We start from the raw sequence: 19,883 nt of genomic DNA, 5'->3' as shown, positions 1-19,883 counted from the left end.
AATTGTATAATATTTTTCTCTTTCTCATTAATTATTAATTATCAAGTTTAATAAAAATTTATGATAAAAAAAAAAACATACTTTTTAATTATTTATTATTATATTTTTATCTTGAAATACATAATTCATCATCAGTCAAGTATAATTAATTTAAAATATGAATATTCATTATTATATATTGTTGAATCACTCATTTATTTTTTTTTTTTTTCATGATCTACAATTAAATTATTTACAATTGATATTTCAACAATATTATTTTATATTAATAAACATATAAGAACAGCATTTTTACCTACACTAGCAGTGATAATAATAATAATTTAATTTTGGATTCAAAAATCAATGAAATTGATCATTTCAATTTTTATTTTTCTTCTTTTCGATAAAAAAAAAAACTACGTTAAGTAACGTATTTTTTAAAAATCATGTTATTTTCTTTTTGCACTCTAAACACTCTGGTGCAGAAAATATCTTGTTAGCTAATAAATTAACCAACCAACTAACTAATTATATATATATTTTTTTAAATAGAGCTATTTTACAATTAAACTACACACTAATTATCATAATAATAATAATTTTTTAAATGAAACTCTGTCACAGCTTCAAATACGTCATCATATTATTTATTTTTTTGCATTTGTTTATCATTTATTTATTGATAAATAAATAAATTGATGGATAAAATTTGCACACCATTAATTTTCGTTCGATTATAATATAATAATTTAATTTGTTGTTTTTTATTTATGAAATAGAAAAATTGTGTTGCAAAATTAACATAAAAATCCCAATGTATTATTAATAATCTACAAATTATAATATCATTGAAAAAGAAAAAACAAAATAATAATATTATCATTATTATTATTATTATTATTATTATTTGTTGTACAATTTATCTACTAATTTAAATACACGAGTATATAGAAGAATTAATTGATTTTGAATCATCTTTTTCATTTTTTTTCCCCGAATATTATGAAATATTAAATCATTATATTAAATTGAATAATTATAATTCATTTTATAGTTTAAAAATTAATATTATTTATAATTCTAGATTTCTTAATAGTAAAAATATGAAAAAAAAAAAAAAATGAGCCTATTAATTTACTGTACAAATTGTTATTAATCGCGTGTGTTTAATGAAAAATATAAATAATTTTTATAGATGATATTTTTTATCTATCTTGATGATTAATATTATATTGATATTAGTGATTAATTGATTATTATGAGATGAAATTTGTCTGTTATTTTGACGTTTGACTTGGACCAACTGATGTTTTATTATTATTTTTTTGTGATGTTTCAGCTGATTCATTTGTTGTTGATTGTTGTTCATTTTCCGTCTATAAATATTATTATTATTATGATTAATTTATAATTAATTTGTTAATTAAAATATCCAAGAATTACCTTTTCATCTTTTTCATCTTCAACAAGTATTGGACCATGTTCAGCTTCATATTCTTTAAGTACTGTATCAAGATTAAATCTTCGTCTATAATTAACAAAAAATGATCTTAAATGTGCTTCAGTTTTAGTGCCAATAACTTCAGCAATTGCTGAAAAATCTTTTCCATATTTTCTAACACCCTGAACAGCAAGTAATAATTCATCTTGTGTCCATCGTGCATTGATACGACTTGATACTTCAGGTGGACGTAAATCATCAATTCCATCAGCTGTTTTACGTTTTAAAGCACTAACTTGTTGTTTATTTGATTGTATCTGAAAATATACATAAAAAAATATATAACAATTGTTAAATTAACATTTAAATTAATTAATAAACATAAAAAAATGAAATGAGTACAAAAAATTAAATAAATAAAAATGTATCCACACACGAGATTAATCAAAGGGGCAAATTAATATTATAATTTTTGTTTTGTTCAATATTTTCATCAATACAATAACATACTTGTCGCTTGAGGCTAACAATTTCCGTGTCGAATGCTTGGAGGTTGTTGATTGCCTGGTCTGGATGGCCAGCCAGTACCGCAAGATCATCATGATTAACTACCAGTCCTCGCGGCGGTTTTCTTTTGTTTGAACGACCCGGCATGGAACTCAGTGGCCTCGCGACACCGTTTTTTCTAAACCATATAATATGTATACTTTTTTTAAATTAAATATGATTTTTTTTGTTTTTTTTTTATTTGTATTTAAGGACGACTGACCTCCAATGACGATAGCAGCTATGACACATGTGTCCTTTCGGTGTCACACAGACATTATGACAAGCAACGCCGCAGTTGCTACACGAGCCCTACAACATACAATTCCCTTGTCAGTATATATTTTTTTTTTAATTTGGATTTTTTAATAATAATTATTATTGTATGTATCAAGGTGCTTTTCTTTTATTTTTCCTTCAACTAATTTTAATTACCGTTTTAGTCAAAAAATAAAGATACAAAAAAAAACTTTTAAGCAATCTCTACAAAATAATAATAATTGGTGCAAGTTGGTTAGCCAATGTAAATTTTAAAAAATAAAAACATTTTAAAATAAAATTATTCAAGAAAAGTGTAATAGTGTGGAACCAATTTGAAAAAATTTCTCAATGAAATTAAAAGAAAAAAAAAACATTTAAATACACATTAAAAAAAAAAAATCACTGATAAATGTTAGTACTATTATTAAAAAAAAAAAAAGATAATTCAATGTGTATTTAAATGTTTTTCTTTTTCATTTAAAAAAAACAAGTAGGAAAATTTTTAAATTGGTGATGGTGATGTTATTGTCAAAATGTATTAAAAAATATGAATAAAAGTAGGGTAAGGTTTAGGCTGTGTACCTGAACCTGAGGCATGTTTTCCGAGTCGGATGTGACTTTGCCATCAGCAACTTGGTTTCCTGGTACAGCTTGGTTTTGGTTTTTTCCACGGCGAATTCCGCGGTGGATCGTCCATTTCTGGAACGTTCCACATCATTTATATCGATTGTTCATTATCAAATATATTATCAATTATACACAATTAAAACTAACGCTAATTTTAACAAGTTAAATTGGTCCACTGTTGAGCAAAGCTCAGGTATATTTTAAATAATAATTAATATTATGATACCTCAGATTAATCAACATCTGGATCAACTAGCCTCATAATAATCATTTAAAAAACAAAAATAATAATATTAATGATAATAACAATAACAACAGCAGCTATTTTTTAAATATAATAACGAAAAATTAAAAAAAAAAAAAATGATATTGTTATTTTTCATCATGTTATTATTTTTCCATTTGATTAATTTGCTTTTGCCATCTCTATTATTCAGTGCCAAATGTCAATTACTACCATACTATTTTTTTTTTTCTTTCGTTTTTGTGTGGATACATTTTTTTAATTATTTAAAAAAAAAAAAGAAAAAAAATAATTTAATTATCAGTAAGTATGTTTTATATTATGAACAGAATTAATTATTGTTGATGAGAATATTGAAAGTTGGTATGAAAATTTGACACGGCATCCACAGGATATTTTTAAATTAATAAATAAATAAAAAATCAAGTAGAAATGATTATGATGATGATGATAATGATGAAACTAAATAAATGACAAAATAATTAATAATTGAAATATAATAAAATGTAAATAATTTATCTTACTTTTTCTTCAGATTCACTGTCAGTATTTGAGCCAAGTTCACTGCCATTTTCACTACCATTTTCACCATCTTTACCACTATTTGTTAATTTTCTTGCTTGTCTATCCATCAATGAAGTTCTTGTTCTTGTTTTTTTCCAACTATAATAATACTTGACCAAACTTGCAATTGATTTATCAGGTAACTGTAATTAACCAATTCAAATAAATTAATTAATAATATAAATATATTTATATTAATAATAATAAATTACCATTTGTTTTATTCGATGAAAACTCTTTCCATGAAATTGAAATGCTTGTTCAAATAAAACTTTATCTTCAACAGTCCATTCATCAGGAAATGGTGTAAAATTAGCTAAATCTTGTATAGCTTTTTCTAAATCATGTTTATGCCAAAAAAGCATACCCAATGCCTGTTCCCCATTGTAGCCAAATTTTTCTTTAGATAAAACTATATACTCGTCCACTTGAAAAGAAAATTAAAATTATTAATTTCTAATTATTATTATATATTAGTAATTAAATATTTTACTGATAAAAATAAAAATAATTTACATTTTTGATCTGAAATATGAGTAGTTGGTGACCATACAAGAAGAGCTCGATCAGGACACTTGTCTAATCGTCGTTCTAAAATTAATTAAAACAATTATTTTTTAAATGATAATCATAATTTATTAGTTGCTTGCTTGCTTACCACTGATTGGAATGAAGTCAGGCACAGTTGATTGATAATCCCTACCAACTCTTATTTTTTCTGCTGGAACTTGAAATATTTATTTAAAAAAATTATTAATTAATGATAATAACAATAATTTATATGGTAAAATAATTTTACTTGACGTTTGTTTGTTTATTTATTTATTGATTTTTTTAAAATAAAAAATTGTTATCACAATTGGTTTATTTGTTAAAAAAAAAAAAAAAAAAAGCATATGCTAAATTATCTGAGAAATTGACTTTGTATGTATGATTAAATTAAAATAATAATAAATGATATTTTTTATTAGAAAGATATATATATTAATAGTGGTAATAATAATGTTGTTATTGGTGGTGGAAGTGGTGGAGCTGGTGAAGCTGGTGGAGTTGGTGGTGGTGGTACAAACTTTAATATGATTTTCTTTATAATTATCATTATTATTATTCAATAAATGTAATTTTTTAAAAATAGTTAATGAAATTAAATAATTATTTTTATTATTATGTAAAAATTGTAAAAATATTTAAATAGATGTTTTTTTTTTTTTTTACCTCCATCCTCCTCACTGGAAGACTCGGTTTGTCCATTGGGGCTGGGACCTCGAGATCGCCTACCATTTCTTAAATTTTCCGAATTTCTTTCAGCCAAAACCATGGTTTTATTTATTTTATCACTACCACGATCACGCCTTGATCCCTGCACACTTTTTTTTTTAATTATAATAATTGTGATGATTAATAATTTGACACTTTGTCAGTAATTTTAGTGTACTCTTTCTCATCAACATTTGAGTCCTAAACTTTGAATTGTTCAAGTGCCACACAATGCACGCAAACTCACACAATTATTATATATTTTATATACATATATGTAATTTACTACAATACACATGTATTAACTTGCTTCACATGGATATATTTATTTTTTAAAGTGACAAATTCATTGGGGACGCAACGATGCTTCGTGCTACCGTAGCGAAAGTTAATATGGCCGATTCAACGAGTAATTCTATTGGTCAATATTTCAATCTGTCATATTCTATTTGTATTTTAATTGATTTTAATAATTTAATAATTATCTATTACTATTCATTATCAATTTTTTAATTTACTTATTTTATTAAGACATACCTATTATTGCTATTTTTAAACAAAATTATCATTTAAATTTTAAATTTTTTTTTTTTTTGTGTACACACTTGTTTTTTTTTTTTTTTTTTATTATGTTGTCAGCATTTATTTATTTTTTTATTTTTTTTTTTAATAATTGTGTGTAATTTTTGAAAAAACAAATATTGCTTTAAATTTTTATCATCTTCAAATTGAAATTAAATGAATAATTAATTGCAGAAATATTCAATAAATGAAAAACTATTTTTTGCAATTTATTTGATTTTCATTTGTGAAAATTATCCTATTGGTTGCGCAAAATGAGTCACGTGACTGCCATTTTTGTCGAAAAAAAAGAGAAGAAAAAAAAACTACGGTCAACTGAAGTTACAATCTGCATGTGAATCTCTCGAATCAACAATAAATTCAATTTAATTTAATCAATTGAAGTTTAATATAAAAAAGAGCATGACTATATTATGAATTTGAAACTAGTAAATATATTTTTGACTCAATACAAGGATTAAATTAATTTCAACAGGCATTTATTTTTAAATGAATTTAACTCTTCATCATCATCATCATCATCATCATCATAAAATTTGTTTGGGTCAGATGGCACTTTAATCGCAACTTGAAAAAGAGAGAGAGAAAAAGAGTAAATAAACCTAACCTAAAATAATAACAACAATAATTTATCGTTTATTTATTTTTGTTTTGACTTTTGACAACTCTAATTTTGTTGTTGTTGTTGTTTATAATATAATCATGCCATTTACAAATGACGCAGTGACACTTCAAATAAATGAAAGGCTTAAAAATATATACAATCTTGTTCATGATATTGAAAAAGAGCGTATAAAATGTGAAGTAAATTTGAATAATATAAGTAAAACACTTGATAAAGTAACACCTGATGACAAAGTAACACCGTATTATCAACAAAAATTAAAAAATTTATACAATGCAGCATGTCAAGATGCACAACAAGAGGAAGAACTTGTACGTACAACATTAAATAAAATAAATGAAATACGTACAATTAGAAATGAAAGAAGAATACAAGCAAGACAAGCTGGTAATAAAGAAACAATACGTCGTGGTGCATTGATGAAAATGTTACAAATAACAGCACAAACATTACCATTGTATATTGGTAAAACACCTGGTGGTAAAGCACCAGCATTATGTGGTGCTGTACCAGCTGAATCAACATATCATGCTAAAATGGGTGATATGGTTGCAGCACTTGTTAAAGGTGCTGAAGAAGAAGAAAATTGGATTCTAGCTGAAGTTGTACATTTTAATTCAACAACAAATAAATATGAAGTTGATGATATTGATGAAGAACAAAAAGATCGTCATGTATTATCTAAAAGACGTGTTGTTCCATTACCATTAATGAGAGCTAATCCAGAAACTGATTCACATGCATTATTTTCAAAAGGATCAATTGTCATGGCACTTTATCCACAAACAACATGTTTTTATAAAGCTGTTGTTAATCAATTACCAACAACATCAACTGAAGAATATGAAGTGCTATTTGAGGATGCAACATATGCTGATGGATATTCACCACCATTAAATGTCGCACAAAGATATGTCATTGCAATTAAAGAAGGAAAAAAATCTAAAAATTAAATAATTCAATAAAATATCTATTAATCTTTTAATCCAACACGTTTTATTTTATTTATTATATATTCAAATTTTACCGCCTTTTTTGTTTCATTTTATGAATTAACCGTAAGAGGCGTGTGTGTTTTTTCTCTCTGCTCTTTTTTTAACAGAGAGAGAGAGAGGTGAGAGAGCAAGTGGAATTTAGTAAAAAGACTGTAGATAAATCAGGCCAAAGTTTAATAAATAAATAAATATAATAATATCAATTTTTTGTGAGATTGTTATCAACAACATACAAGGTAGTAATATTATTATTATTATTGGTATAATTAATAAAGAATAATGCTTAATAAATTAGTACCTATAGCTATATATTATTTGTATACCGGTTATAAACTATGCACAATTTATTGATGATAAAAAAGAAGAAAAAAAAAGAAAATTTTAATTATTATTGTTAATCTTCAGCTCAGCTTGGCCTAATGGCCTTTCAAAGTCGTCTTTTTTCTTTTTTTTTTTCAACAACCAGTTTAATTTACTCACAGTTGTTTATAATAATAATAATCGACGAAAATAATTTGAAAAAAAAAAACAACACAGCAGCTGTATAAGCTCCAGTTTTCTTAGGAAAACTAACAAGTCAATCGAGTAATTAAAAAACACATGGAATAATTTATTTTCCTTATTTTTCTTTTAGTTGTTTAGCCAAGGAAAAAAAAGAAAACAATAAACCAAAATAAAAAATGAGAGTTGTGGCACTTGTCAGTGGAGGCAAAGACTCAATATTTAATATTATCCAGTGTGTTGCTGCTGGTCATGATGTTGTTGCACTTGCTAATTTATATCCAGTTGGAAAAGGTAATAATAATAATTAATAATAATTTAAATAGAATAATGACCCTGACTTTAAATTTTAAATTAAAGATGAACTTGACTCGTTCATGTTTCAAACTGTTGGACATCAGGGTATTGAATACATTGGAAAAGCCATGGGATTGCCATTGTACAGAGAGCCAACATTTGGAAAATCTTGTATGAGAGAAAAATATTATACAAAAACTGATGATGATGAAGTTGAAGATCTATATCGTCTTTTGGCAAAAGTCAAGGTTTATATTTATTATATTTTATTGATATTTTTATTATTTTATTTTGTTGAACAAATTAATGTTATTATTTATTTACAGGAAAAAGAAAATATTGATGCTGTTGCATCTGGTGCTATTCTCAGTGATTATCAACGTATTCGAGTAGAAAATGTGTTGGTTATTTTTTATTATTATTTTTTAAATAATCAATAATTAATGATAAATACATTTTATTTATGTTTTTTTTTTTTTTTGTTAATTAGAACAAGCAGATTAGGCTTGGTATCATTGGCTTATTTATGGCGAAGAAATCAAGATGATTTGTTGAAAGAAATGATTGCCTGTTCAATGAATGCTGTATTGATAAAAGTTGCATGTCAGGGTCTTGAGCCAAAGCATCTTGGTAAATCTATAAGTAATATGCAACAGACTCTCAAAAGACTTGTAAGTATTTACTTTTATTTATCAATTAATCATCATAAATTTAAAATACATTTCAAGTTGGATGTTGGATGTAATCCAATGAATCTACTTGTTAATTTATTTAACAAGTTTATTTTTGGTGATGCATCATTTATGATATGTTAAAAAATTTAAAAATTTCAATGTTAATTTTTAAATTATTGTTAACTTGACCTTGGCTTATTTATTATTTAACTAATGATGATTGATTTAATTATTTTCTCTTTTCAAGAATGACTTGTATGGAGTTCATATTTGTGGAGAAGGAGGTGAATATGAAACTTTTACACTTGATTGTCCATTATTTATCAAAAGCATTGTTGTGTAAGTAGATTGAATATTATTATCAATTTTTATAATAAATAAATGAATAAATTAAATTTTTCTAGTGATGAATATGAGAGTGTTATTTCGTCAAATGACAAAATTGCTCCAGTTGGATATCTCAATTTTAAAAAAATACGTTTACAAGATAAAGATGTAAGTTTTATATTTATCTTAATTATTTCAAATGAAATAGCTAACTATGTTTATATTTTTTTTCTAAAGGAAAATTTAGAAAATATGACGTTATTAGAGAGACTCAAAAATGTACCAATAAAAACACCACATGATTATATTGCTGAAATTATTGGTCCAGAATTACAGGATGGCTGTAATTTATCTGACGATGATGATGAAAATAATGAGACTGAAAATGGTGATACAAAGAGTCTTAAATCGTCAATTTCAGGTTTAAATTATTATTTATTTATTTGCTTAATTTTTATTTATAAATTGAAATAAATGTTTAATTTTATTTCAGGTAATTTTAATGTTGCAAGTACATTTGAAATGAAATGCAATGAAGAAGATTATCCAGATATGCCAGTTTCAAATCGTAATAAAACTGGTTGGTATTGGTTTGGTGGAATTGTTGGAAAAAATATTGATTGCCAACTTGCTATGGAAGAAGCACTTGATAAATTAAGCAGTAGGTAAACTTTAAATTTATTAATAAATTAATTAATAATGAAAGTATAAACATAACAATCAAACAATAATTATTATTAAAAAAAAATATAGATCTTGTTGAAAATGAGGCAATTGAAATGACGAATATTGTTGGTGTAACATTGTACATCAAAGACATGTCGAAATATTCAATAATAAATCAAGTTTATCAATCAAAATTTTCACAAACAAATCCACCAGTTCGAGTTTGTATTGAATGTCCATTGAATTTTCCTGTTATTTTGGAGGCTTTGGCTTACAAAGAGCTGGATCAAACCAACGAGGAAAAAATACTTAAAAGGCACACAATGCATGTTCAAAGTATAAGTCATTGGGCACCAGCAAATATTGGTCCTTATTCACAAGCAGTTAGGGTAAGATTACTATAAGATTACTTGAAAAAAAAAAAAACAATCAAACAAACAAACAAAAACAAAAAAAAAAACGAACAAAAAAACAGGTTGGCCACATAATTGCAGTGGCTGGACAAATACCCATGGTACCTGGAAATTTAAATCTTCTTGATTTAAATATTAAAAGACAATGTCGTCTTTCATTGAGACACATTAATCGTATTGTCAATGCCATGGATTCTTCAACTCAACTGAGGGATATTGTTCAAGGAATATGCTTTCTTACACATCCAAGTTTTATACCAGAAGCCAGAAAAGAATGGGAAAAACGTACAAATAATGCAATTGTTGATTATATTGTTGTACCTAGCCTTCCACGTGGTGCTCAAGTTGAATGGTGTGTTTGGGCACATCGTGACAACAATAGATTTGAATGTTTGTATTTTATTTTCATTGTAAATTAACTAAACATATACAATTAAATTAATTAAATGTATTTTTAACAGATGAAGAAACTGGTAGATGTATCAGTAATTTTAAAGTTGCAATAAGAAGAAGATGGAATTATGAAAATGATGTTTCAGCAGTTGTATGCTACTTATCAACAGGTACTAAATAATTATAATTATATTGAATGAATATATCATATTTATTTGTTAAATTAATCCTCTTTAAGGTTCATCAAATTCAACTGGTAATTTAGCAGCAAATGAATCATCATCTTCATCATTATCATTGACACCATTAGAAATTAGTGATGAAGGTTTACACGAGGCATTTGAATATTTACTTGGTAAATTAACTAAACAATCAAAAACTGAAAATCCAACTTGTTGTTTGAGAATTTTTTATAAAGCTGGATGTACGCCGGGTCCAAATATCATCCAAAGAGTTGTTGATAAATTTACCAGCAAAAATCTTGTTATAACAATTATACCAACTACTCATTTACATAATTTTAATACATTTTTGTCTGTGTGTGGAATTAGACACGAATAGAAAATGATTAATTTGTTTTCTTTTTCTTTTTTTAAACAAAAAACACTTTATTTTACCTCAAGAAAAATAAAAATACTGGTCAATTAATATTTTTGTCAACTATTCAAGGTCATTTGATGATTTATTCATTGAAAAAACAATAGAAAATTATTTCTATATTATGATTATCTATTTTATTTTTATTTCCATTAAGCTGATTAATTTTTTGAAATTAAAAACTCGGTTTGTATATAATATCAACAAAAATAATATTTGTTTTTTTAAAAAAATTGTAGATGAGAAATGCGTGGAGTAATGAAATAAATAAATAAATAAATTTAGTACAAATTAAATGATTTAATAATTACTTTCTTATATAATAATAATAATTAATTTTTATTTATTTTACACATATAAATTTACGAATAAAGCCTTGAAATATTGAAAATTAAAAACTCAATCTATAATATTTTGAAAATGATAAACTTAATTTTTTATTTTTCCATATTGATGATAATGATAAAAAAATGTTGATGATTTTTCATTTAATGATAAACTTATAGCTAATAATAAACATATTATTAATTTTATTAACAAATAAAAAATATGAACTTATTTTCTTTTTTTTTTTTCAACTTAATTTTGACTGCTTTTGTTTTCCTCTTATCAATATTAAAAATATCAACTATCAATAAAAAAATGTCAAAATATTAATAACAATTTGACAATTATTAGTATTATTACTGTTGTTTTTAGGCAATATATATAATTAAATTAAAAAGTAATCAATAAACAAACAGTCTTTGATTTTCAATGGAAAGATAAACAATGCAATTATTATTATTATCTATCAATAAATGTTGTGGTGGTGATGATGTATTTGATAATTTTTATCCTTTGATGACTTTGGACATGAAATTTTTAATTCCTTGTCCACGATATTTTGGCAGACACAAATCACACTGATATTTTTTCCTGTCGAATGTCAGATCCTTGTTCTCCACACAATCTGTAAAATTATTATTTAATTTTATTATATTAATAAACATTAATAATTAATAAACAAACAAATATAAATCATGCTTTATTTAATGTTTTTTTTTTTTAAATAATAATATTAGTTAAACTTGTTAGATTTGTTATTAATATAAATAAAAGACAAATGTTGTTGATGTTGAGATGAATTTATATTAATACCTAAGTGCAGATATTTGTCACATGCACTGCAGTGCACAAGAGTGTCATCTTGATCAAGTCTTGAGACAGTATGACATCGACTGCAATGAGGGCAATAACGACCCTTTCTCCAAAGCCTTAATATTAATAATGCAATAAATTATTATAGAGTTTGTTAATAAGTTAGTTGGTGATATAATATGATAATAAGCATGATAATAAATATTAATATTTTTAGTTGTATTATGTATTATGATACGTCTGCAAATTGACTACTGCTTCTGCTGTAATTTTTATTAAAATAAATAATAATACATACACACATACGTATATAATAAAATTGAAAATTAAAATTAAAAATAATAATAATAAAAACAACTTACTTTGAACAAGGAACACATAGAGTTGAAACATAAACTCTGGTATTTTTTTCACCCTTTTTATATTCATGTTGCCATTGTGCAACTCCATTTTTATCACCATTAGCAATACCACCAGCATCACGTGAACCACAACTACCACAAATTGCACATTCAGTACAATGCCAACGACCCTGTGGTACCCTTCTCAATCCAACACAATATATATGATATCCTCTATCACACATATCACAAAATAACATTTTATCCTCATCAGCTGGATCATGACATTGTGCACATGTTTTACAATCAGTACATTGCCATGCATATGCCTGAATATGTGGAACCATATCAATTGTTAAATCAATACACGATGGATGAACTGTAATGATAATAATAAAAATTAAATTCAATCAATTATCAAATTTAATATATAAAATATTTAATTAATCATTACCATATCCATTGCAAGTACCACATTGTACCAACATTTCCGATTTACTTGTTTTATTTAAATGTTTTAAACACATTTTACATTTAAGATTTTTATTTATAATATCTTTTTGATTTGTTAATTCTGTAATATTAATATTATTATCAACTTCATCCATTATTGTTGATTGTGATTCTTCAGTATCATCTTGTGTATCATCTTGACTTGATGAACAACTTGAATCATCAGATGATGAATCAGAATCATCAGTGTCATCATTATCATCATCAGTTTGTGATTCTTCTTCATCTTCTTCGTCTTCTGATTGACTATCATGATTGAATTTTCTTCTTTGATGATTTGGTCTCATTGGTCCATAAATAACAGTATTTAATGGATAATAACGTAATTCAGATGATGTATATTCACGATAATAATCAGTATATTGTCCAGGTATAAGTGATACTGGATAATTACAATTTTTATTACTATTATAATCTTTAATTTTATTGTAATATTGTTTTCTTTTAGGTACATGAATTGTAAATGTTTGTAAATCAAGACTACATTTTCTTGTTTCTTTTCTTTCTTTATTAAAATTAATATTCCATGATAGGGCTGATTGTACAGCCATTTCAGCTAAATCAATACGATTTTTTTCAGCATTTGCTGCTGCAGTTAATTCTTTTTGTTTTTTTGAATGTTCTTTTATTTGTTTTTCACGCATATGTTTTCTATATTCTTCATAATGATCAGGAAAATCACTACACATAATATCAAGTACCTCAGAACTACCAACAGCTGTTAAACCCATATCACACATACTTTCACTAACTAAACCATTTTCACGTAAATAATTACGTTCTTCCATATCAACCATACGTCTTTTTAAATCTGGATATTTACGTTTAAATGATTTAACACCAAGATATTGTGATATTTGTTCTTGTATCATTGACGTATCATTTTTACGATCAAGTGGCCATTCATATTCAGCTATTTTATCAACAGTAAATGGACCCTCATCTGGATCAAAATTTATTTCCATTCTACGATTTTTAACTTTAACTTTTTCTGATTCAGTTGTTGCTGTACTCAATACACTACCTTGTGATTCTTCATTTATTATTGTATCTGCACCTGTTTTATAAAAATTCACATTATAAAATATTAATTTTTCAGCATCAAACAATCATGTATCTTACAACTAACTATTATACTATTTTTAGATTATATAGAATATACTTGGTTCTTGCTATAAATATAAATACAAAAATATATATATTACCATGAGTTGATATTTGCCTTGCTGGTGTTTGAGATCGTGAAAATGAATCAGAGCTCATTCGTGTTTCTTCATCAATAACTTGAAGATTTGAAGATGTATCATTTTGTTTAATATTTTTTGTTGTTGTTGGTGTTGTTGTTATTGGTGTAAGCCAATTTTTTCCAATAGATGTATCACTTTCATTATTATTAGAATTAGAATTACTTGAATTTTTTATAATTGTTTTTGTTATTACACATTTTGTTTTATTACTATTATCAAATCTTGTTGTTATATCAACAATTGATGATGCACCACTACCAGCAGCAGCATTAATATTATTTGATGAAACTGATGATGATTTTAATGGTTGTTTTAGTGCTTTATATAATTCTGATGAATTATTAATTGTATCATTATTCATATGTACATTGTCTATGTTAATTGATGATGATGATGATGATGGTGTTTGATTATCAATTATTGTTAAATTATTATTATCATCATCGTCATCATTGTCATCATCATTTTCATCGTCATTATCATCATCATAATCAAATCTTGCTTTTTTATTTTGATAATAGGTATTAGCATCAGAACGATCTAATCTATCAATTTTTCTTTTACCTCTACCACGTCCACGTCCACGTTTTGGTGGTGCATAACTTTTTTGACTACTTCTACATGTTCTTTTTGGTCTTTCATTATCAGCCAATTTACCAATTAATGGATCTTTTAATATTATTTTTTGTTTTTGTGGTGATGTTTGTTGTTGTTGTTGATTTTGTGGTAAATCAATACGTCGTGGTCTACCACGTTTTCTCGGTACTTTAATAATAGCTTCAGGCAATCCAATAGGTTCTGGAGCTGGTGGTGGCGGTGGTGGTGGAGCTAGTGGTTGTGTTAATGATACTGATTGTGTTTGTAATGATGTATCATCAATTATCATGACATCTTGACTTGAATTTGAATTTTCATTGACAATTATTAATTCTGGTTGTGGATGATGCTGTTGTTGTTGTTGTTGTTGTTGTTTTTGTTGTTGTATTGTATCAGTATTATCTGATGATGAAGACGAGGATGATGAGGATGATGATGAAGCTGAAGATGTTGATGATAATGATAATGATGGTGGTGGTGATGATGAAGATAATGATAAAGATGAACAATTTGATTTATTTTGTGTTAATATATTTTTTAATTTTTCACCAATTGTTAAATCAGCACGTGATTGTGATTTTTTTTTAATATGAGTTATATCAATTTCTTGATTAATAACATTCATTTGATTACGACTTATTGTATCAATTGTCGTTGATTTTTTATTTTGTTCTTTATTTATAATTGTTTGATTTGAAAATTCTGTTATTGATTTTGATACAATATTATTATCAATTTTTGATTTTTTAATTTCAATTGGAGATAATAAAGTTGTTGTTTCTTTTCTTTTTGTTGATGACGATGATGATGTTAATTCATCATTTTTAATTGGCATTTCTTCAATTTTTTTATTATCAGGAATAATTGTTGGATGTCCAGTTGTTGATAATTTAATTTTCATACCAAGACCCTCGACAATTGTTCTACTAGGTGAACCTTGACGTGTCTCATGTATTATTGAAGCATCACCACTTTTAGATAGTTTAATTTTCATACCAAGAGGTGATTCAGTTCGTCGTTGTTCAATATCATGTTGTTCATGTTGTTCATGTTCAGTGATGATAGCATCAGTTGAAACAATTGATGCACCACCTTTTTTTAAAAATTTAATTTTCATTCCTAATGATGGTGAATCAGTTCTTTTTGTTAAATCTTTTGAATCATCATCAGATTTATCATTAGATTGTTGTATTATTGATGCATCACCTGTTTTTGATAATTTAAATTTCATGCCAATTGATGGAGATTCATTTCTTTTTGGTGAATTAATAATATTATTACAATGTTGTTCTTGTATTATTGTTGCATCACCTGTTTTAGTTAATTTAATTTTCATACCAAGTGGTGAAAGTGATGATGATCCTTCAGTATGCCATTGTTGATTTGATATTATATCTTTTTCATTAATTGTTGTTGTTGTTGTGGTTGTTGTGGTGGTTGTTGTATTATTATCATCATCTTCATCATCATTATTTGGTATTATTAATGGATGACCACTTTTTGATAATTTTAATTTAATTTTACCTAATTTTTGACTTGGACTATCAGGATCTAAATTTGGTGAATGAATTTTAGGACTTTTTGGTGATTTTGGCTCAGTACAATCAGTTATTGCTGATTTTGCAATTTTTAATATTATTCTTGGTGATCCAACATTATCAAAATCACATTTATCTGTATCTTTTTTTGGTGATTCAATATTCAAGCTTGTACTTGTTTTTTGAATTAATAAATTTGATGTTTTTTGTGTTGGTTCAATTATTTTTGATGATTCAATTATTGGAATAACAATTTTTGGTGGAATTTTTAATCTTTCTTCTAGTATTGATGTTTTTGGAAATACAGTTGAATTTGTGACATTTATATTTTTATTTTCTTCAACTTTAGTTATATCTTGAATTATTTTTTCATTAATATTTAAATTATCTGATGAAATTTTATCATCATCATTATCTACATAGTCATCCTCATTATCATTTAATAACAATTTTTCATTTTCAAGTTTAGCTGCTTCAGATATTATTTCTGCTTCAGATATTGCAATTGAATCTTTAATTTCTATAGTTTCTGAACTATTTGATGATTCATTTATATCGACAATAGTAACATTGTCATCAAGTTTTAATGGTAAATTAATTTGTGATTCAATATGAAGGTATTTAACAGCAGATTCAAGCTCAGATTCATGTATTTCTTCAATACCATGACCAACACCACCAAGTGGATCTTCTAAAAATTCATCAGAAATATCCATTTTTTCTTCATCTGGTACAGTAAAAGATACCTCAAATTCTGGTGTTAATAAATCATTATTTTCTTCTTGATTATCACTTATAACTTGGTGTACTGCATCACTATTGTCATCATCATCATCATCAACATCATTATCTTTATTTAAATTATTACATTCAATTGTTTTTTTTTCTTCAACATCAACTTCAATATCAGGTGATTTAGCATTTAATTTTTCATCTTTCACTGGCAAATTTGTTTTATCAAGACTCGCTGTAATATTTGAATCAACCGAACCTTCTAGTGGATTTGATAATTGATCTGCAGTTACATTTTCCAATGCTTCGTTTGATATTTTTTTAGATCCTGAAGCTAATTTTTTTTCAACATCATCATCATCATCATCACCATCAATGAGATCACTTGGACTTGGTGGATATAAATCTTTAGTTCTTTCAAGTATATCTGATATTTCTGTAACATTAGTATCATCTTCAAGATACATTTCCTCCAACTTATCATCCATATTTAATAGTGTGTTTATATCTTGTATTTCTTGAGAATTATTATCACCAAATATTTGAGAATATTGTTCTTGATTTGTTAATGATGCATCATCATTATCATTTTTATTAATTGTTTCATTATTATTTTGTACAGTTGTAATATTTGTTTCACATTTATCATCAATTTCAGCAGATATTTCTTCAGTTGTTAAATCAGCCATTTCTGATGAAGCTTCAGGATCAGATGATTGTTCTGAATGTATATTTACTGATGATGGATAATCAGTTTCAACTTGAATATCTTCTTTAGATTCATCAAGTTTAATTTCTTGTTGTTGTTCTTCTTCTTCTTGTTGATTTGTTGAATCAACTAATAAAGAATTATCTATATCTACTTGTAGATCATTAAAATTTGTTTTAATATTTTTTACTTGTTCTTGTGATGAATCATCAGTATTTTTAATAATACCTGTTTCCTCTATGTTATTTTCATCATTTTCAATTTCTGGAATATCTAAATTTGAATCATCAAGATCTGTTATTTTATTATCTTCAATTGTTTCAATTGTTTCATCAAGTTCCATTGATTTATCAACAATAACAGATGGTGATTCATCAATTATTTCATCATCAATTTCTTGTATATTTTGTGTTTCTATAATAATTTCATCAGTTGTTACAATATTATCATCCCCATCAGCATCATCATCATCATCACCAGCATTATTATCAACTGGTAAAGTAAGCGATGATGTTTCCTCAATAATATCAAGACTCTCTAAAATAGCATCATCAACTTTATTACTATTACTCTCTAATGCTTCTTCAACATAATCATTTTCCATAAGTTCATCATTTTCATCAACTTGATTTTTACATATATCATCAACATTGTCTAATAATTTTTCTTCAATTTCATCCATAATTTCATCAACTGTTTGTTCATCATTATCATCTTGAGTTGATTCAACAGTTTCAATTATTTCGAAAGATTCTTCAGTTATTGTCATTGTTGTATCATCATTTTTAATTTCATCATTACATGTATCAATTATCAATGGCTCATTTATTTCTTTATTTACAACAACATCATCATCATCAATTGATGATTGAGTAGAGTTGACAGTTTGAGTATTTTGTTTATCCACCAAGGGTTTACATGAAAATATTACTTTTGGTTCTTTACCAATGTGTAGCTCATCTGGATCAGCACCTTGTGAATCTTCAGATATATATGCTTCACCAATCAATGAAAGACTATTATTCAAACCTATTGAATCTTCTTTTTCTTCAGCCTCTTCTTCTTCTTCTTCTTCAGTTATTAATTTACAAGCTGTAACAATATTAATATATAATTTAAAATTTAAAAGGGAAAAAAAACATTAAATAATTACTCTACCTTCATTGTCATTTTTAATTGTTGTTGTTGTTGCTGTTATGGAATCGACAGATGCCTCTAAAATTTTATTACCATCATCATCATCTTGTGTTGTTGTTTCAGTTTGTTGAATTACTGATGGTGATTTTGGAGGAATAACTGGATCACCAATAATTTCTGAAAGTGCTGCAATTTCAGATTCTAAAGTTGATTCTTCAACTGGTTCAGTTTGCACACCAATAATATCATTAATATCCATAATGCTAAGTGATTGTGTATCATAAGTATCATTTTCACTGTCACCATCACAATAGGGTCTGTATTGTTCTGGTGATTCATCTTCCTTCATCATTTTATCATTATTTTTATTAATTTTATCTTTATCATCTTTATAATTTTCATCACCATCACCAGCACTGGTACTGGCATTATCATCACTATTTTTATTCTCATCTTTTGAGCTAAATGAGCCCATCTCGGAGGTCACAGACATTGTTTTTTTTATTCAACAAATAAAACAATAACTTTTAACTAATAATAATAATAATATTAATAAATAATTTATGTTTTTATAATTTATATAAATTTAATAATTAATCTTATTACATTGTTGATTAATTATTTATTTTTTATTTTCACATATAACCAAATTCACATATATTTTTTTTATTTAAAATTCTTGTTTTTTCTTTTAATTTTAATTAACTAAAAACTCTAATTAAATAATTAAACATTAAAATTAATAGAACATTTTTATTTATTTATTTATAATGACAAATTTTTATTGTTTATGTCTTATATTTTTCTTTTTTTTAATTAAGTTTTGCACTGACGCCAACTATGACACACACACACAGGCTTAAATGTATGTATACACACAGAAATAGAGAGAGAGAGAAAGAGAGAAATTCCTGCATTTAATGGCGGATCAAGGAGC

At 25.7% G+C, this 19,883-nt stretch overlaps 4 protein-coding genes across 10 annotated transcripts; 2 read left to right on the top strand and 2 right to left on the bottom strand.

The window, feature by feature from the left end:
* Positions 1 to 32: 32 nt before the first annotated feature.
* On the bottom strand, positions 33 to 5,768 carry LOC122860683 (REST corepressor). 5 transcript variants are annotated; one of them, XM_044164598.1, is made up of 10 exons: positions 4,881 to 5,284; positions 4,324 to 4,392; positions 4,182 to 4,256; positions 3,878 to 4,092; positions 3,626 to 3,808; positions 2,813 to 2,929; positions 2,193 to 2,281; positions 1,934 to 2,108; positions 1,426 to 1,740; positions 82 to 1,358 (listed from the first exon to the last, which is right to left on the bottom strand). In XM_044164598.1, exons 1-10 carry the CDS (start codon positions 4,981 to 4,983, stop codon positions 1,260 to 1,262), a joined length of 1,440 nt encoding a protein of 479 aa, XP_044020533.1. In that variant the 5' UTR covers positions 4,984 to 5,284; the 3' UTR covers positions 82 to 1,259. The 5 variants fall into 5 exon arrangements, with proteins under 5 accessions (XP_044020536.1, XP_044020533.1, XP_044020532.1 ...); XM_044164597.1 differs by having other exon boundaries at positions 181 to 1,358; positions 1,934 to 2,129; positions 4,881 to 5,288; XM_044164599.1 differs by lacking the exon at positions 2,813 to 2,929 and having other exon boundaries at positions 276 to 1,358; positions 1,934 to 2,129; positions 4,881 to 5,287.
* A 106-nt stretch (positions 5,769 to 5,874) lies between these two features.
* On the top strand, positions 5,875 to 7,154 carry LOC122860684 (SAGA-associated factor 29). The gene has a single exon (XM_044164602.1). It carries the CDS (start codon positions 6,207 to 6,209, stop codon positions 7,080 to 7,082), a length of 876 nt encoding a protein of 291 aa, XP_044020537.1. The 5' UTR covers positions 5,875 to 6,206; the 3' UTR covers positions 7,083 to 7,154.
* An 82-nt stretch (positions 7,155 to 7,236) lies between these two features.
* LOC122860682 (diphthine--ammonia ligase) lies at positions 7,237 to 11,283 on the top strand. Of its 2 annotated transcripts, XM_044164595.1 has the most exons (13): positions 7,237 to 7,360; positions 7,759 to 7,919; positions 7,986 to 8,170; positions 8,249 to 8,322; positions 8,413 to 8,593; positions 8,844 to 8,935; positions 9,001 to 9,091; positions 9,161 to 9,344; positions 9,417 to 9,584; positions 9,677 to 9,978; positions 10,065 to 10,392; positions 10,464 to 10,565; positions 10,634 to 11,283. In XM_044164595.1, exons 2-13 carry the CDS (start codon positions 7,805 to 7,807, stop codon positions 10,954 to 10,956), a joined length of 2,145 nt encoding a protein of 714 aa, XP_044020530.1. In that variant the 5' UTR covers positions 7,237 to 7,360; positions 7,759 to 7,804; the 3' UTR covers positions 10,957 to 11,283. The 2 variants fall into 2 exon arrangements, with proteins under 2 accessions (XP_044020530.1, XP_044020531.1); XM_044164596.1 differs by lacking the exon at positions 7,237 to 7,360 and having other exon boundaries at positions 7,824 to 7,919; positions 8,027 to 8,170; positions 10,634 to 11,058.
* A 401-nt stretch (positions 11,284 to 11,684) lies between these two features.
* On the bottom strand, positions 11,685 to 19,815 carry LOC122860681 (reticulocyte-binding protein 2). 2 transcript variants are annotated; one of them, XM_044164592.1, is made up of 6 exons: positions 18,968 to 19,815; positions 14,192 to 18,901; positions 12,928 to 14,043; positions 12,495 to 12,852; positions 12,133 to 12,248; positions 11,685 to 11,944 (listed from the first exon to the last, which is right to left on the bottom strand). In XM_044164592.1, the coding sequence occupies exons 1-6, from the start codon at positions 19,437 to 19,439 to the stop codon at positions 11,826 to 11,828; spliced, it is 6,891 nt and encodes a 2,296-aa protein (XP_044020527.1). In that variant the 5' UTR covers positions 19,440 to 19,815; the 3' UTR covers positions 11,685 to 11,825. The 2 variants fall into 2 exon arrangements, with proteins under 2 accessions (XP_044020527.1, XP_044020529.1); XM_044164594.1 differs by lacking the exon at positions 12,133 to 12,248 and having other exon boundaries at positions 18,968 to 19,513.
* Between the last annotated feature and the right edge of the window lie 68 nt (positions 19,816 to 19,883).

Source organism: Aphidius gifuensis, linkage group LG1 (assembly GCF_014905175.1).
Source record: "Aphidius gifuensis isolate YNYX2018 linkage group LG1, ASM1490517v1, whole genome shotgun sequence".
Taxonomy (NCBI): domain Eukaryota; kingdom Metazoa; phylum Arthropoda; class Insecta; order Hymenoptera; family Braconidae; genus Aphidius; species Aphidius gifuensis.
This window is presented reverse-complemented; position numbering and strand designations above follow the sequence as displayed.

Coding starts and splice junctions, on each gene's coding strand:
- LOC122860683 (XM_044164597.1), bottom strand. CDS start 4,983: ATGGTTTTGGCTGAAAGAAATTCGGAAAATTTAAGAAATGGTAGGCGA. Junction 4,393..4,880: donor TTCCAGTGAGGAGGATGGAG/GTAAAAAAAAAA, acceptor AAATATTTCAAG/TTCCAGCAGAAAAAATAAGA. Junction 1,359..1,425: donor AAGATGAAAAAGATGAAAAG/GTAATTCTTGGA, acceptor TAATATTTATAG/ACGGAAAATGAACAACAATC.
- LOC122860681 (XM_044164592.1), bottom strand. CDS start 19,439: ATGTCTGTGACCTCCGAGATGGGCTCATTTAGCTCAAAAGATGAGAAT. Junction 18,902..18,967: donor AATTAAAAATGACAATGAAG/GTAGAGTAATTA, acceptor ATATTGTTACAG/CTTGTAAATTAATAACTGAA. Junction 12,853..12,927: donor TGGTACTTGCAATGGATATG/GTAATGATTAAT, acceptor TTATCATTACAG/TTCATCCATCGTGTATTGAT.
- LOC122860682 (XM_044164595.1), top strand. CDS start 7,805: ATGAGAGTTGTGGCACTTGTCAGTGGAGGCAAAGACTCAATATTTAAT. Junction 9,345..9,416: donor TCTTAAATCGTCAATTTCAG/GTTTAAATTATT, acceptor ATTTTATTTCAG/GTAATTTTAATGTTGCAAGT. Junction 9,979..10,064: donor CTTATTCACAAGCAGTTAGG/GTAAGATTACTA, acceptor ACAAAAAAACAG/GTTGGCCACATAATTGCAGT.
- LOC122860684 (XM_044164602.1), top strand. CDS start 6,207: ATGCCATTTACAAATGACGCAGTGACACTTCAAATAAATGAAAGGCTT.